The 20,345-nt window shown below is 48.5% G+C and overlaps 1 protein-coding gene across 4 annotated transcripts in view; it reads right to left on the bottom strand.

The window, feature by feature from the left end:
• The window catches only part of LOC130307916 (uncharacterized), a 53,383-nt gene that overhangs the window by 9,775 nt on the left and 23,263 nt on the right, over window positions 1–20,345 (bottom strand). For all 4 annotated transcript variants that reach the window (XM_056552193.1, XM_056552194.1, XM_056552195.1 and 1 more), the window contains 3 exons: window positions 5,327–5,409; window positions 4,495–4,701; window positions 3,686–3,771 (listed from right to left, as the gene is read on the bottom strand). In XM_056552193.1, coding sequence (XP_056408168.1) covers window positions 3,686–3,771; window positions 4,495–4,701; window positions 5,327–5,409 — 376 coding nt within the window. The remainder of the gene's footprint in view (window positions 1–3,685; window positions 3,772–4,494; window positions 4,702–5,326; window positions 5,410–20,345) is intronic.

The following is a 20,345-nucleotide window of genomic DNA, read 5'->3' as shown; positions in this document are numbered from 1 at the left end:
CATGTGACCACTATCTGCCCCCTGCACCGTATACCCCCATATCACCCATGTGACCACTATCTGCCCCCTGCACCTTATACCCCCCCATATCACCACTATCTGCCACCTGCACCTTATACCCCCATATCACCCATGTGACCCCTATCTGCCCCCCTGCACCTTATACCCCCCATATCACCCATGTGACCACTATCTGCCACCTGCACCTTATACCCCCATATCACTCATGTGACCACTATCTGCCCCCTGCACCTTATACCCCCATATCACCCATGTGACCCCTATCTGCCCCCCTGCACCTTATACCCCCATATCACCCATGTGACCACTATCTGCCCCCCTGCACCTTATACCCCCCATATCACCCATGTGACCACTATCTGCCCCCTGCACCTTATACCCCCCCATATCACCACTATCTGCCACCTGCACCTTATACCCCCATATCACCCATGTGACCACTATCTGCCACCTGCACCTTATACCCCCATATCACCCATGTGACCACTATCTGCCCCCTGCACCTTATACCCCCCCATATCACCACTATCTGCCACCTGCACCTTATACCCCCATATCACCCATGTGACCCCTATCTGCCCCCCTGCACCTTATACCCCCCATATCACCCATGTGACCACTATCTGCCACCTGCACCTTATACCCCCATATCACCCATGTGACCCCTATCTGCCCCCCTGCACCTTATACCCCCCATATCACCCATGTGACCACTATCTGCCACCTGCACCTTATACCCCCCATATCACTCATGTGACCCCTATCTGCCCCCCTGCACCTTATACCCCCCATATCACCCATGTGACCACTATCTGCCCCCTGCACCTTATACCCCCATATCACCCATGTGACCACTATCTGCCCCCTGCACCTTATACCCCCCCATATCACCCATGTGACCCCTATCTGCCCCCCTGCACCTTATACCCCCATATCACCCATGTGACCCCTATCTGCCCCCTGCACCTTATACCCCCATATCACCCATGTGACCCCTATCTGCCCCCGGCACCTTATACCCCCCATGTGGGGTGGGGGGTACATACTTCTATATCCTGTATACAGGTGGGGGGCACACACTTCTGTATACAGGGGGGGGCACACACTTCTATATACAGGTGGGGGGGGGCACACACTTCTATATACAGGTGGGGGGGGGGGCACACACTTCTATATACAGGTGGGGGGGGGGGGCACACACTTCTATATACAGGTGGGGGGGGGGGGCACACACTTCTATATACAGGTGGGGGGGGGCACACACTTCTATATACAGGTGGGGGGGGGCACACACTTCTATATACAGGTGGGGGGGGGCACACACTTCTATATACAGGTGGGGGGGGGCACACACTTCTATATACAGGTGGGGGGGGGCACACACTTCTATATACAGGTGGGGGGGCACACACTTCTATATACAGGTGGGGGGGGGGCACACACTTCTATATACAGGTGGGGGGGCACACACTTCTATATACAGGTGGGGGGGGGGCACACACTTCTATATACAGGTGGGGGGGGGGGGGCACACACTTCTATATACAGGTGGGGGGGGGCACACACTTCTATATACAGGTGGGGGGGGGCACACACTTCTATATACAGGTGGGGGGGGGGCACACACTTCTATATACAGGTGGGGGGGGGCACACACTTCTATATACAGGTGGGGGGGGGCACACACTTCTATATACAGGTGGGGGGGCACACACTTCTATATACAGGTGGGGGGGGGGCACACACTTCTATATACAGGTGGGGGGGGGGGCACACACTTCTATATACAGGTGGGGGGGGGGCACACACTTCTATATACAGGTGGGGGGGGGGGCACACACTTCTATATACAGGTGGGGGGGGGGGCACACACTTCTATATACAGGTGGGGGGGGGGGCACACACTTCTATATACAGGTGGGGGGGGGGGCACACACTTCTATATACAGGTGGGGGGGGGGGGGCACACACCCTTCTATATACAGGTGGGGGGGGGCACACCCTTCTATATACAGGTGGGGGGGCACACCCTTCTATATACAGGTGGGGGGGCACACCCTTCTATATACAGGTGGGGGGGGGCACACACTTCTATATACAGGTGGGGGGGGCCACACACTTCTATATACAGGTGGGGGGGGCCACACACTTCTATATACAGGTGGGGGGGGCACACACTTCTATATACAGGTGGGGGGGGGGGGCACACACCCTTCTATATACAGGTGGGGGGGGGCACACCCTTCTATATACAGGTGGGGGGGCACACCCTTCTATATACAGGTGGGGGGGCACACCCTTCTATATACAGGTGGGGGGGGCCACACACTTCTATATACAGGTGGGGGGGGCCACACACTTCTATATACAGGTGGGGGGGGCACACACTTCTATATACAGGTGGGGGGGGCCACACACTTCTATATACAGGTGGGGGGGGGCACACACTTCTATATACAGGTGGGGGGGGCACACACTTCTATATACAGGTGGGGGGGGCACACACTTCTATATACAGGTGGGGGGGGGGCACACACTTCTATATACAGGTGGGGGGGGCACACACTTCTATATACAGGTGGGGGGGGGCACACACTTCTATATACAGGTGGGGGGGGGCACACACTTCTATATACAGGTGGGGGGGGCACACACTTCTATATACAGGTGGGGGGGCACACACTTCTATATACAGGTGGGGGGGGGCACACACTTCTATATACAGGTGGGGGGGGGCACACACTTCTATATACAGGTGGGGGGGGGGCACACACTTCTATATACAGGTGGGGGGGGCACACACTTCTATATACAGGTGGGGGGGGCACACACTTCTATATACAGGTGGGGGGGCACACACTTCTATATACAGGTGGGGGGCACACTTCTATATACAGGTGGGGGGGCACACACTTCTATATACAGGTGGGGGGGGGCACACACTTCTATATACAGGTGGGGGGGGGGGCACACACTTCTATATACAGGTGGGGGGGGGGCACACACTTCTATATACAGGTGGGGGGGGGGCACACACTTCTATATACAGGTGGGGGGGGCACACACTTCTATATACAGGTGGTGGGGGGGGCACACACTTCTATATACAGGTGGGGGGGGCACACACTTCTATATACAGGTGGGGGGGGGGCACACACTTCTATATACAGGTGGGGGGGGGCACACACTTCTATATACAGGTGGGGGGGGGCACACACTTCTATATACAGGTGGGGGCACACACTTCTATATACAGGTGGGGGGGGCACACACTTCTATATACAGGTGGGGGGGGCACACACTTCTATATACAGGTGGGGGGGCACACACTTCTATATACAGGTGGGGGGGCACACACTTCTATATACAGGTGGGGGGGCACACACTTCTATATACAGGTGGGGGGGGGCACACACTTCTATATACAGGTGGGGGGGGCACACACTTCTATATACAGGTGGGGGGGGGGCACACACTTCTATATACAGGTGGGGGGGGGGCACACACTTCTATATACAGGTGGGGGGGGGGGCACACACTTCTATATACAGGTGGGGGGGGGGGGCACACACTTCTATATACAGGTGGGGGGGGGGGCACACACTTCTATATACAGGTGGGGGGGGGCACACACATATATATTGGGGTCCAGAACTTTACTCACTTAGAGATGATGATTTCTGGGAGAATTTCTGCAAAACTCTTCTGATTCTCCCCATTAACCTTCTGGGGACCTTCTATGGGGATGACCTGTGAGAGAGAGATCAGCCATGGTGGGGGGAGGGTGAAGAGGACGGACAGGGGGTGGGGGGAGGATGGAGAGGACGGACAGGGGGAGGATGGAGAGGACGGACAGGGGGTGGGATGGAGAGGACGGACAGCGGGGAGGATGGAGAGGACGGACAGGGGGTGGGATGGAGAGGACGGACAGTGGGGAGGATGGAGAGGACGGACAGTGGGGAGGATGGAGAGGACGGACAGTGGGGAGGATGGAGAGGACGGACAGTGGGGAGGATGGAGAGGACGGACAGTGGGGAGGATGGAGAGGACGGACAGTGGGGAGGATGGAGAGAACGGACAGTGGGGAGGATGGAGAGGACGGACAGTGGGGAGGATGGAGAGGACGGCCAGGGGGTGGGATGGAAAGGACAGCCAGGGGGTGGGATGGAAAGGACGGACGGGGGGGGGGGGCAGGATGGAGAGGATGGACAGGGGGTGGGGTGGGCAGGATGGAGAGGACGGACTGGGGGTGGGGTAGGCAGGATGGAGAGGACGGACTGGGGGTGGGGGGAGGATGGAGAGGACGGACAGGGGGTGGGGGGAGGATGGAGAGGACGGACAGGGGGTGGGGGGAGGATGGAGAGGACGGACAGGGGGTGGGGGGATGATGTGGAATATAAAGGACGGACAAGTGTGTGGGGGGTGGAGAGGATGGACAAGGGTGTTTAGGGGATGGAGAGGACCATCACTCACCTTAAGGGCCACGTGCTGCCCCCCGCGAAGGGTGCGGAACACTTCCCCGTACACCCCTTCTCCCACCTTCTGGCAGCGGCTGAGCTGACCCGGGGTCAGGCACTGATGGAAGGGGACCGGCCTCTCCTGCTGACATTCCGCAAACACCTTCTCCGCATCCGTCAGCTCCTGAGTGCACAGAGACGACCCGAAGGGCGACAGAAGGAGCTGATAACAGAGAGCAGAAGCACATGTCACATGCTATATACCTGTCCTATGGATATATACCTGCCCTATGGAGACCAGAACTATATACTGATCTATACCTACCCTATGGAGACCAGAACTATATACTGATATATACCTGCCCTATGGAGACCAGAACTATATACTGATATATACCTGCCCTATGGAGACCAGAACTATATACTGATATATACCTGCCCTATGGAGACCAGAACTATATACTGATATACCTGCCCTATGGAGACCAGAACTATATACTGATATATACCTGCCCTATGGAGACCAGAACTATATACTGATATATACCTGCCCTATGGAGACCAGAACTATATACTGATATATACCTGCCCTATGGAGACCAGAACTATATACTGATATATACCTATCCTATGGAGACCAGAACTATATACTGATATATACCTGCCCTATAGAGACCAGAACTATATACTGATATATACCTGCCCTATAGAGACCAGAACTATATACTGATATATATCTGCCCGATAGAAGCCAAGTGGACATTGTGTTGGTCTGGGTCAGGTGACTATATATACATTTGGCGCATGTGCCTGGTGATTGGGTGGAGGACGCGGAGCTGCCATATTACCATAGAGGAGTTGTGGGCGCTCAGTGACATCTTTCCTCTGGCCCTGCTCTCTTCTGCGCACTCGGTCGGGAATCCTGCTTCAACTAAGAAGAGAGAAGAATAATACAATGACCTCACACAGCAGAGCACTGCTACATTTCACCAGTCAGTGAGTGTTCCCAGGAGATGAAGGGTTAATGAGGAGGAAACCTTCTCTATCTGCACAGCGGCAGTGATCGGACCAGACACCCCTTATCGGTTACGGACACCTTCACATGAAAAACCAGTAGACTTAAAGAGGATCTGTCAGCCAGAGAATAAGGGGTTAAAAAGCTCCTGGGTAAATTAGGCTGGTCATCAGGATTCCAGGGACCCCTTAATTATCTCTAGAGTCCTCTCTAGTGCTGAGGTACAAGCCTCTGTTATAATGAAGTGTAAGGGGGGGCAGCGTTCCCCAGAATAGAGAAAGCCCAAGTAAGCCCCGCCCACAGCCTCCATTAGCACTGGCATTGGCCCACCCCGCCTGACTGACAACCACTAGATAAAGAGGAGATTTACTGTGCCTGGGCTCTTGCAATGCTGGGGTAATGCCCCCTGGGCACTTGAGCTTAATTTGCATAATGGCAAAAAGACTTAAATCTCTGGGCCAGCAAAGACTATGCACACAATATAGGTATCCCCGGAATCGCCAAAACGAGCCCGATTTAGCAAGGGGATTACTTACACCCCTGTTTTCCTGCTGTCAGGAGCATTTTAAAAGAATAGAATTAAATCTCCACCCACGTTCCTGCTGTAATCTAATTTACCTTCACATAACTGGCTATCCTGCCGAATCGGTCACATCTGCTCCCTATCCCTTCTCTTAGTGTTACAGAGAACTTCGTAGGTGGCAGGGATTTGTCTGGCGCTGAAGGGATCAGAGAGGCTTCAGGTAGGATACAACGCGTTTCACAGCACAAGCGCAGCTTCCTCAGGCATGGCAATCACAGTTACGAGCAGGGTTATATACCCAAAACATTTAACCCCTTACAAACAATTAAACATCAGAAAAACACATATGAATAACTTACAAAGCAATAAAATTACACATAAAAATAATGACATATATACTTAGGCAACAACAGTGTAGAAAGGAGAATAAATCAATATAAATAGACAAAAGACGTGTGAAATAAAAATAAGAAGGGGATTATATATAATAATAATATATAATAAGGCGCCAGTCTGAACATATATCAGCATTACCTCTACCAATGTAGGGGGAAGGATTCTAAAAAATATTATTATAAAATAATTATATATATAAAGGATTGTGTATATAAACAAGTATGTGCAAATGAATACATGTAGTTACTAAATGCCAGCGGTCATGTTCCACAGTCCGAAAAAATATCTACAGATTGGATACACTGAAAGAGAGAGGGGCGACCATGTATAATTAATCCGAAATAAAATATATTTACTTTTTTATTGTTACAGAAAAGTGGATATAAAAAATGTATATAGGGTATTTTATCCAACACTTTCGATAATTTCATTAAGGCCGGACGGGGTCAGCGCAGCCAATTTATAGATCCAAAAAGATTCCCTATTGATTAGCTGTTGGTATCTATTGTGCACATTATTTGGAATATTTTCAATGGATTTTTGATGTGTGGTAAGGAAATGCCTTGACAGACTGTGGTGCCTAAAACCATGTGTAATGTCCCCCTGTGCGTATTCATGTGGGACCGCACGGTCTGAACAGGTGTCGGGTAGAAGGTATACTGCAAAATCAGGAGCACAATTATTGCTGCCCTTAATTCTAGATGTCTCTTTAGTTTGGAATGAATAGAAATCATGTGTCACATTATTATTAGTGAGCAGCACAAACAGCGGCTATTATTACTAGGACCACTACTACAATTCTGGGATATGAAATACCGTATTTTTCACCGTATAAGACGCACTTTTTCTTCCCCAAAACTGGGGGGTAAAAGTCGGTGCGTCTTATACGGTGAATACACCCCTATCGCGGCGGTCCCTGCGGCCATCAACGGCCAGGACCCGCGGCTAATACAGAACATCACCGATCGCGCTGATGCCCTGTATTAACCCTTCAGACACAGCGATCAAAGCTGACCGCCGCGTCTGAAGCGAAAGTGACACTAACCCGGGACCGCCGCCGCCGCAGCTTACAGGACACCGGGAGGGACCTTACCTGCCTCCTCTGTGTCTGCTCCGTGCCGGGATCCCCTGCATGGCAGCGCTCTCCTACGACGTCATCACTCACGCCGTCCCGTCATCCAATAGGAGCGGCGTGAGTAGCGACGTGATGACGGCGAAGGAGAGCGTGGATCCCGGGGAAGAAGACGTCCGGAGCGTCGGGGACGCGGCGACAGCGATGGAGCGACATCCAGAGCAGCGGTGACGGGTCCGGAGCAGCGGGGACATGCGAGTATTACCGCCTCTCCAGTGGCCAACGGCTGTCCAGGCATGCTGGGAGTTGTAGTTTTGCAACATCTGGAGGTCCGCAGGTTGATGATCACTGTTGGGTGCAGAGTCTTTTTTTCTTCTAGATTTTGCACCTTTAAAATTGGGTGCATCTTATATGCCGGTGCGTCTTATATGGCGTAAAATACGGTATTTCATATCCCAGAATTGTAGTAGTGGTCCTAGTAATAATAGCCGCTGTTTGTGCTGCTCACTAATAATAATGTGACACATGATTTCTATTCATTCCAAACTAAAGAGACATCTAGAATTAAGGGCAGCAATAATTGTGCTCCTGATTTTGCAGTATACCTTCTACCCGACACCTGTTCAGACCGTGCGGTCCCACATGAATACGCACAGGGGGACATTACACATGGTTTTAGGCACCACAGTCTGTCAAGGCATTTCCTTACCACACATCAAAAATCCATTGAAAATATTCCAAATAATGTGCACAATAGATACCAACAGCTAATCAATAGGGAATCTTTTTGGATCTATAAATTGGCTGCGCTGACCCCGTCCGGCCTTAATGAAATTATCGAAAGTGTTGGATAAAATACCCTATATACATTTTTTATATCCACTTTTCTGTAACAATAAAAAAGTAAATATATTTTATTTCGGATTAATTATACATGGTCGCCCCTCTCTCTTTCAGTGTATCCAATCTGTAGATATTTTTTCGGACTGTGGAACATGACCGCTGGCATTTAGTAACTACATGTATTCATTTGCACATACTTGTTTATATACACAATCCTTTATATATATAATTATTTTATAATAATATTTTTTAGAATCCTTCCCCCTACATTGGTAGAGGTAATGCTGATATATGTTCAGACTGGCGCCTTATTATATATTATTATTATATATAATCCCCTTCTTATTTTTATTTCACACGTCTTTTGTCTATTTATATTGATTTATTCTCCTTTCTACACTGTTGTTGCCTAAGTATATATGTCATTATTTTTATGTGTAATTTTATTGCTTTGTAAGTTATTCATATGTGTTTTTCTGATGTTTAATTGTTTGTAAGGGGTTAAATGCTTTGGGTATATAACCCTGCTTGTAACTGTGATTGCCATTCCTGAGGTAGCTGCGCTTGTGCTGTGAAACGCGTTGTATCCTAGCGGAATAAAGCTTTTTTACATGAAGCCTCTTTGATCCCGTCAGCGCCAGACAAATCCCTGCCACCTACGAAGTTCACTGGATTGTACAAGTTTTTATGGGATGGCTGCAGATGGATAACCTGATCTCCTACTGAACACGCGCTAACCATTGTTGTGTATGTCGGTACACAACCAGAGCAGGTAAGAGACCACCTGTTTCCCCATTCCAGCCCGGCATTAGTACGTGTGATCCTCCACAGGGAGTGCCTCTGCTTTCTGTTTTTAGGCTCTCTCAGTGTTCGTATTCATGTGATCAGCAAGAGAAGAGCAGGAAGGGCTGTGTATGGGTGTAGAGAGGAGAGAGAGACACTGCAGAGGGAGGAGGAATCACACAGACTGTATGGGTGTAGAGAGAAGACAACATACACTACAGAGGGAGGAGGAATCACACAGACTGTATGGGTGTAGAGAGAAGACAATATACACTGCAGAGGGAGGAGGAATCACACAGACTGTATGGGTGTAGAGAGGAGAGAGAGACACTACAGAGGGAGGAGGAATCACACAGACTGTATGGGTGTAGAGAGGAGAGAGAGACACTGCAGAGGGAGGAGGAATCACACAGACTGTATGGGTGTAGAGAGGAGAGAGAGACACTACAGAGGGAGGAGGAATCACACAGACTGTATGGGTGTAGAGGAGATAATATACACTACAGAGGGAGGGAGGAGGAATCACACAGATTGTATGGGTGTAGAGAGGAGAGAGAGACACTGCAGAGGGAGGAGGAATCACACAGACTGTATGGGTATAGAGAGGAGATAATATACACTACAGAGGGAGGAGGAATCACACAGACTGTATGGGTATAGAGAGGAGATAATATACACTACAGAGGGAGGAGGAATCACACAGACTGTATGGGTGTAGAGAGAAGATAATATACACTACAGAGGGAGGAGGAATCACACAGACTGTATGGGTGTAGAGGAGATAATATACACTACAGAGGGAGGAGGAATCACACAGACTGTATGGGTGTAGAGAGGAGAGAGAGACACTGCAGAGGGAGGAGGAATCACACAGACTGTATGGGTGTAGAGAGGAGAGAGAGACACTGCAGAGGGAGGAATCACACACTGTATGGGTGTAGAGAGGAGAGAGAGACACTGCAGAGGGAGGAGGAATCACACAGACTGTATGGGTGTAGAGAGGAGACAACATACACTACAGAGGGAGGAGGAATCACACAGACTGTATGGGTGTAGAGAGGAGAGAGAGACACTGCAGAGGGAGGAGGAATCACACAGACTGTATGGGTGTAGAGAGAAGACAACATACACTACAGAGGGAGGAGGAATCACACAGACTGTATGGGTGTAGAGAGAAGACAATATACACTACAGAGGGAGGAGGAATCACACAGACTGTATGGGTGTAGAGAGAAGAGAGAGACACTACAGAGGGAGGAGGAATCACACAGACTGTATGGGTGTAGAGAGAAGACAATATACACTACAGAGGGAGGAGGAATCACACAGACTGTATGGGTGTAGAGAGGAGACAACATACACTACAGAGGGAGGAGGAATCACACAGACTGTACGGGTGTAGAGAGGAGACAACATACACTACAGAGGGAGGAGGAATCACACAGACTGTATGGGTGTAGAGAGAAGACAACATACACTACAGAGGGAGGAGGAATCACACAGACTGTATGGGTGTAGAGAGGAGATAACATACACTACAGAGGGAGGAGGAATCACACAGACTGTATGGGTGTAGAGAGGAGACAACATACACTACAGAGGGAGGAGGAATCACACAGACTGTATGGGTGTAGAGAGGAGACAACATACACTACAGAGGGAGGAGGAATCACACAGACTGTATGGGTGTAGAGAGAAGACAACATACACTACAGAGGGAGGAGGAATCACACAGACTGTATGGGTGTAGAGAGAAGATAACACTACACTACAGAGGGAGGAGGAATCACACAGACTGTATGGGTGTAGAGAGGAGACAACATACACTACAGAGGGAGGAGGAATCACACAGACTGTATGGGTGTAGAGAGAAGACAATATACACTACAGAGGGAGGAGGAATCACACAGACTGTATGGGTGTAGAGGAGACAATATACACTACAGAGGGAGGAGGAATCACACAGACTGTATGGGTGTAGAGAGGAGACAACATACACTACAGAGGGAGGAGGAATCACACAGACTGCATGGGTGTAGAGAGGAGGCAACATACACTACAGAGGAAGGAGGAATCACACAGACTGTATGGGTGTAGAGAGGAGACAATATACACTACAGAGGGAGGAGGAATCACACAGACTGTATGGGTGTAGAGAGAAGATAATATACACTACAGAGGGAGGAGGAATCACACAGACTGTATGGGTGTAGAGAGAAGATAACACTACAGAGGGAGGAGGAATCACACAGACTGTATGGGTGTAGAGAGAAGACAACATACACTACAGAGGGAGGAGGAATCACACAGACTGTATGGGTGTAGAGAGGAGACAACATACACTACAGAGGAAGGAGGAATCACACAGACTGTATGGGTGTAGAGAGGAGACAACATACACTACAGAGGGAGGAGGAATCACACAGACTGTATGGGTGTAGAGAGGAGACAACATACACTACAGAGGGAGGAGGAATCACACAGACTGTATGGGTGTAGAGAGGAGACAACATACACTACAGAGGGAGGAGGAATCACACAGACTGTATGGGTGTAGAGAGGAGACAACATACACTACAGAGGGAGGAGGAATCACACAGACTGTACGGGTGTAGAGAGAAGACAACATACACTACAGAGGGAGGAGGAATCACACAGACTGTATGGGTGTAGAGAGGAGATAATATACACTACAGAGGGAGAGGGAATCACACAGACTGTATGGGTGTAGAGAGGAGACAACATACACTACAGAGGGAGGAGGAATCACACAGACTGTATGGGTGTAGAGAGGAGACAACATACACTACAGAGGGAGGAGGAATCACACAGACTGTATGGGTGTAGAGAGGAGATAATATACACTACAGAGGGAGGAGGAATCACACAGACTGTATGGATATAGAGAGGAGATAATATACACTACAGAGGGAGGAGGAATCACACAGACTGTATGGGTGTAGAGAGGAGATAATATACACTACAGAGGGAGGAGGAATCACACAGACTGTACGGGTGTAGAGAGAAGACAACATACACTACAGAGGGAGGAGGAATCACACAGACTGTATGGGTGTAGAGAGGAGACAACATACACTACAGAGGGAGGAGGAATCACACAGACTGTATGGGTGTAGAGAGAAGATAACATATACTACAGAGGGAGGAGGAATCACACAGACTGTATGGGTGTAGAGAGGAGACAACATACACTACAGAGGGAGGAGGAATCACACAGACTGTATGGGTGTAGAGAGGAGACAATATACACTACAGAGGGAGGAGGAATCACACAGACTGTATGGGTGTAGAGAGGAGACAATATACACTACAGAGGGAGGAGGAATCACACAGACTGTATGGGTGTAGAGAGGAGACAATATACACTACAGAGGGAGGAGGAATCACACAGACTGTATGGGTGTAGAGAGGAGACAACATACACTACAGAGGGAGGAGGAATCAAACAGACTGTATGGGTATAGAGAGGAGATAATATACACTACAGAGGGAGGGAGGAGGAATCACACAGACTGTATGGGTGTAAGGAGGAGACAACATACACTACAGAGGGAGGAGGAATCACACAGACTGTATGGGTGTAGAGAGGAGACAACATACACTACAGAGGGAGGAGGAATCACACAGACTGTATGGGTGTAGAGAGGAGATAATATACACTACAGAGGGAGGAGGAATCACACAGACTGTATGGGTGTAGAGAGGAGATAATATACACTACAGAGGGAGGAGGAATCACACAGACTGTATGGATATAGAGAGGAGATAATATACACTACAGAGGGAGGGAGGAATCACACAGACTGTATGGGTGTAGAGAGGAGACAATATACACTACAGAGGGAGGAGGAATCACACAGACTGTATGGGTGTAGAGAGGAGACAACATACACTACAGAGGGAGGAGGAATCACACAGACTGTATGGATGTAGAGAGGAGATAACATACACTACAGAGGGAGGAGGAATCACACAGACTGTATGGGTATAGAGAGGAGACAACATACACTACAGAGGGAGGGAGGAGGAATCACACAGACTGTACGGGTGTAGAGAGGAGACAACATACACTACAGAGGGAGGAGGAATCACACAGACTGTATGGGTGTAGAGAGGAGACAACATACACTACAGAGGGAGGAGGAATCACACAGACTGTATGGGTGTAGAGAGGAGACAATATACACTACAGAGGGAGGAGGAATCACACAGACTGTATGGGTGTAAGGAGGAGACAATATACACTACAGAGGGAGGAGGAATCACACAGACTGTATGGGTGTAGAGAGGAGATAATATACACTACAGAGGGAGGAGGAATCACACAGACTGTATGGGTGTAGAGAGGAGATAATATACACTACAGAGGGAGGAGGAATCACACAGACTGTATGGATATAGAGAGGAGATAATATACACTACAGAGGGAGGGAGGAATCACACAGACTGTATGGGTGTAGAGAGGAGATAATATACACTACAGAGGGAGGAGGAATCACACAGACTGTATGGGTGTAGAGAGGAGATAATATACACTACAGAGGGAGGAGGAATCACACAGACTGTATGGGTGTAGAGAGGAGATAATATACACTACAGAGGGAGGAGGAATCACACAGACTGTATGGGTGTAGAGAGAAGAGAGACACTACAGAGGGAGGAGGAATCACACAGACTGTACGGGTGTAGAGAGGAGACAACATACACTACAGAGGAAGGAGGAATCACACAGACTGTATGGGTGTAGAGAGGAGATAATATACACTACAGAGGGAGGAGGAATCACACAGACTGTATGGGTGTAGAGAGGAGATAATATACACTACAGAGGGAGGAGGAATCACACAGACTGTATGGGTGTAGAGAGAAGAGAGACACTACAGAGGGAGGAGGAATCACACAGACTGTACGGGTGTAGAGAGGAGACAACATACACTACAGAGGAAGGAGGAATCACACAGACTGTATGGGTGTAGAGAGGAGACAACATACACTACAGAGGGAGAGGGAATCACACAGACTGTATGGGTGTAGAGAGAAGAGAGAGACACTACAGAGGGAGGAGGAATCACACAGACTGTACGGGTGTAGAGAGAAGACAACATACACTACAGAGGGAGGAGGAATCACACAGACTGTATGGGTGTAGAGAGGAGACAACATACACTACAGAGGGAGGAGGAATCACACAGACTGTATGGGTGTAGAGAGAAGACAATATACACTACAGAGGGAGGAGGAATCACACAGACTGTATGGGTGTAGAGAGGAGACAACATACACTACAGAGGGAGGAGGAATCACACAGACTGTATGGGTGTAGAGAGGAGACAACATACACTACAGAGGGAGGAGGAATCACACAGACTGTATGGGTATAGAGAGGAGACAACATACACTACAGAGGGAGGGAGGAGGAATCACACAGACTGTATGGGTGTAGAGAGGAGACAACATACACTACAGAGGGAGGAGGAATCACACAGACTGTATGGGTATAGAGAGGAGACAACATACACTACAGAGGGAGGGAGGAGGAATCACACAGACTGTATGGGTGTAGAGAGGAGACAACATACACTACAGAGGGAGGAGGAATCACACAGACTGTATGGGTGTAGAGAGGAGACAACATACACTACAGAGGGAGGAGGAATCACACAGACTGTATGGGTGTAGAGAGGAGAAAACATACACTACAGAGGGAGGAGGAATCACACAGACTGTATGGGTGTAGAGAGGAGATAATATACACTACAGAGGGAGGAGGAATCACACAGACTGTATGGGTGTAGAGAGAAGACAATATACACTACAGAGGGAGGAGGAATCACACAGACTGTATGGGTGTAGAGAGGAGATAATATACACTACAGAGGGAGGGAGGAGGAATCACACAGACTGTATGGGTGTAGAGAGAAGACAATATACACTACAGAGGGAGGAGGAATCACACAGACTGTATGGGTATAGAGAGGAGATAATATACACTACAGAGGGAGGGAGGAGGAATCACACAGACTGTACGGGTGTAGAAAGGAGATAACATACACTACAGAGGGAGGAGGAATCACACAGACTGTATGGGTGTAGAGAGAAGACAATATACACTACAGAGGGAGGAGGAATCACACAGACTGTATGGGTGTAGAGAGGAGATAATATACACTACAGAGGGAGGGAGGAGGAATCACACAGACTGTATGGGTGTAGAGAGAAGACAATATACACTACAGAGGGAGGAGGAATCACACAGACTGTATGGGTATAGAGAGGAGATAATATACACTACAGAGGGAGGGAGGAGGAATCACACAGACTGTACGGGTGTAGAAAGGAGATAACATACACTACAGAGGGAGGAGGAATCACACAGACTGTATGGGTGTAGAGAGAAGACAACATACACTACAGAGGGAGGAGGAATCACACAGACTGTATGGGTATAGAGAGGAAATAATATACACTACAGAGGGAGGAGGAATCACACAGACTGTATGGGTGTAGAGAGAAGACAATATACACTACAGAGGGAGGAGGAATCACACAGACTGTATGGGTGTAGAGAGGAGACAACATACACTACAGAGGGAGGAGGAATCACACAGACTGTATGGGTATAGAGAGGAGATAATATACACTACAGAGGGAGGGAGGAGGAATCACACAGACTGTACGGGTGTAGAGAGAAGACAACATACACTACAGAGGGAGGAGGAATCACACAGACTGTATGGGTGTAGAGGAGATAATATACACTACAGAGGGAGGAGGAATCACACAGACTGTATGGGTGTAGAGAGAAGAGAGAGACACTACAGAGGGAGGAGGAATCACACAGACTGTATGGGTGTAGAGAGGAGACAACATACACTACAGAGGAAGGAGGAATCACACAGACTGAATGGGTGTAAGGAGGAGACAATATACACTACAGAGGGAGGAGGAATCACACAGACTGAATGGGTGTAAGGAGGAGACAACATACACTACAGAGGGAGGAGGAATCACACAGACTGTATGGGTGTAAGGAGGAGACAACATACACTACAGAGGGAGGAGGAATCACACAGACTGTATGGGTGTAGAGAGAAGATAATATACACTACAGAGGGAGGAGGAATCACACAGACTGTATGGGTGTAGAGAGGAGAGAGAGACACTGCAGAGGGAGGAGGAATCACACAGACTGTATGGGTGTAGAGAGGAGATAACATACACTACAGAGGGAGGAGGAATCACACAGACTGTATGGGTGTAGAGAGAAGATAATATACACTACAGAGGGAGGAGGAATCACACAGACTGTATGGGTGTAGAGAGGAGACAATATACACTACAGAGGAAGGAGGAATCACACAGACTGTATGGGTGTAGAGAGGAGACAACATACACTACAGAGGGAGGAGGAATCACACAGACTGTATGGGTATAGAGAGGAGACAACATACACTACAGAGGGAGGAGGAATCACACAGACTGTATGGGTGTAGAGAGAAGACAACATACACTACAGAGGGAGGAGGAATCACACAGACTGTATGGGTGTAGAGAGAAGACAATATACACTACACAGGGAGGAGGAATCACACAGACTGTATGGGTGTAGAGAGGAGACAACATACACTACAGAGGGAGGAGGAATCACACAGACTGTATGGGTATATAGAGGAGATAATATACACTACAGAGGGAGGGAGGAGGAATCACACAGACTGTACGGGTGTAGAGAGGAGACAACATACACTACAGAGGAAGGAGGAATCACACAGACTGTATGGGTGTAGAGAGAAGAGAGAGACACTACAGAGGGAGGAGGAATCACACAGACTGTACGGGTGTAGAGAGAAGACAACATACACTACAGAGGGAGGAGGAATCACACAGACTGTATGGGTGTAGAGAGAAGAGAGAGACACTACAGAGGGAGGAGGAATCACACAGACTGTATGGGTATAGAGAGGAGACAACATACACTACAGAGGAAGGAGGAATCATACAGACTGTATGGGTGTAGAGAGGAGACAACATACACTACAGAGGGAGGAGGAATCACACAGACTGTATGGGTGTAGAGAGAAGACAACATACACTACAGAGGGAGGAGGAATCACACAGACTGTATGGGTGTAGAGAGAAGATAATATACACTACAGAGGGAGGAGGAATCACACAGACTGTATGGGTGTAGAGAGGAGATAACATACACTACAGAGGGAGGAGGAATCACACAGACTGTATGGGTGTAGAGAGGAGACAACATACACTACAGAGGGAGGAGGAATCACACAGACTGTATGGGTGTAGAGAGGAGACAACATACACTACAGAGGGAGGGAGGAGGAATCACACAGACTGTATGGGTGTAGAGAGAAGATAATATACACTACAGAGGGAGGAGGAATCACACAGACTGTATGGGTGTAGAGAGGAGATAACATACACTACAGAGGGAGGAGGAATCACACAGACTGTATGGGTGTAGAGAGGAGACAACATACACTACAGAGGGAGGAGGAATCACACAGACTGTATGGGTGTAGAGAGGAGACAACATACACTACAGAGGGAGGGAGGAGGAATCACACAGACTGTATGGGTGTAGAGAGAAGACAATATACACTACAGAGGGAGGAGGAATCACACAGACTGTATGGGTGTAGAGAGGAGACAACATACACTACAGAGGGAGGAGGAATCACACAGACTGTATGGGTGTAGAGAGGAGACAACATACACTACAGAGGGAGGAGGAATCACACAGACTGTATGGGTGTAGAGAGGAGATAACACTACAGAGGGAGGAGGAATCACACAGACTGTATGGGTGTAGAGAGGAGACAACATACACTACAGAGGGAGGAGGAATCACACAGACTGTATGGGTGTAGAGAGGAGACAACATACACTACAGAGGGAGGGAGGAGGAATCACACAGACTGTATGGGTGTAGAGAGGAGACAACATACACTACAGAGGAAGGAGGAATCACACAGACTGTATGGGTGTAGAGAGGAGATAATATACACTACAGAGGGAGGAGGAATCACACAGACTGTATGGGTGTAGAGAGGAGACAACATACACTACAGAGGGAGGAGGAATCACACAGACTGTATGGGTGTAGAGAGGAGATAATATACACTACAGAGGGAGAGGGAATCACACAGACTGTATGGGTGTAGAGAGGAGACAACATACACTACAGAGGGAGGAGGAATCACACAGACTGTATGGGTGTAGAGAGGAGACAACATACACTACAGAGGGAGGGAGGAGGAATCACACAGACTGTATGGGTGTAGAGAGGAGACAACATACACTACAGAGGAAGGAGGAATCACACAGACTGTATGGGTGTAGAGAGGAGATAATATACACTACAGAGGGAGGAGGAATCACACAGACTGTATGGGTGTAGAGAGGAGACAACATACACTACAGAGGGAGGAGGAATCACACAGACTGTATGGGTGTAGAGAGGAGATAATATACACTGCAGAGGGAGGAGGAATCACACAGACTGTACGGGTGTAGAGAGGAGACAACATACACTACAGAGGGAGGAGGAATCACACAGACTGTATGGGTGTAGAGAGGAGACAACATACACTACAGAGGGAGGAGGAATCACACAGACTGTATGGGTGTAGAGAGGAGACAACATACACTACAGAGGGAGGAGGAATCACACAGACTGTATGGGTGTAAGGAGGAGACAACATACACTACAGAGGGAGGAGGAATCACACAGACTGTATGGATATAGAGAGGAGATAATATACACTACAGAGGGAGGGAGGAGGAATCACACAGACTGTATGGGTGTAGAGAGGAGACAACATACACTACAGAGGAAGGAGGAATCATACAGACTGTATGGGTGTAGAGAGGAGACAACATACACTACAGAGGGAGGAGGAATCACACAGACTGTATGGGTGTAGAGAGGAGACAACATACACTACAGAGGGAGGAGGAATCACACAGACTGTATGGGTGTAGAGAGGAGATAATATACACTACAGAGGGAGAGGGAATCACACAGACTGTATGGGTGTAGAGAGGAGACAACATACACTACAGAGGGAGGAGGAATCACACAGACTGTATGGATATAGAGAGGAGATAATATACACTACAGAGGGAGGGAGGAGGAATCACACAGACTGTACGGGTGTTGAGAGGAGACAACATACACTACAGAGGGAGGAGGAATCACACAGACTGTATGGGTGTAGAGAGAAGACAATATACACTACAGAGGGAGGAGGAATCACACAGACTGTATGGGTGTAGAGGAGACAACATACACTACAGAGGGAGGAGGAATCACACAGACTGTATGGGTGTAAGGAGGAGACAATATACACTACAGAGGGAGGAGGAATCACACAGACTGTATGGGTATAGAGAGAAGATAATATACACTACAGAGGGAGGAGGAATCACACAGACTGTATGGGTATAGAGAGGAGACAATATACACTACAGAGGGAGGAGGAATCACACAGACTGTATGGGTGTAGAGAGGAGACAATATACACTACAGAGGGAGGAGGAATCACACAGACTGTATGGGTGTAGAGAGAAGACAACATACACTACAGAGGGAGGAGGAATCACACAGACTGTATGGGTGTAGAGAGGAGACAACATACACTACAGAGGGAGGGAGGAGGAATCACACAGACTGTATGGGTGTAGAGAGGAGACAACATACACTACAGAGGGAGGAGGAATCACACAGACTGTATGGGTGTAGAGAGGAGATAATATACACTACAGAGGAAGGAGGAATCACACAGACTGTATGGATGTAGAGAGGAGACAACATACACTACAGAGGGAGGAGGAATCACACAGACTGTATTGGTGTAGAGAGAAGATAACACTACAGAGGGAGGAGGAATCACACAGACTGTATGGGTGTAGAGAGGAGACAATATACACTACAGAGGGAGGAGGAATCACACAGACTGTATGGGTGTAGAGAGGAGACAACATACACTACAGAGGGAGGGAGGAGGAATCACACAGACTGTATGGGTGTAGAGAGGAGACAACATACACTACAGAGGGAGGAGGAATCACACAGACTGTATGGGTGTAGAGAGAAGACAATATACACTACAGAGGGAGGAGGAATCACACAGACTGTATGGGTGTAGAGAGGAGACAACATACACTACAGAGGGAGGGAGGAGGAATCAC

Source organism: Hyla sarda, unplaced genomic scaffold (genome assembly GCF_029499605.1).
Source record: "Hyla sarda isolate aHylSar1 unplaced genomic scaffold, aHylSar1.hap1 scaffold_1442, whole genome shotgun sequence".
Taxonomy (NCBI): domain Eukaryota; kingdom Metazoa; phylum Chordata; class Amphibia; order Anura; family Hylidae; genus Hyla; species Hyla sarda.
Note: the sequence above shows the minus strand (reverse complement) of the source record. Positions and strands in the feature narration are given on the sequence as shown.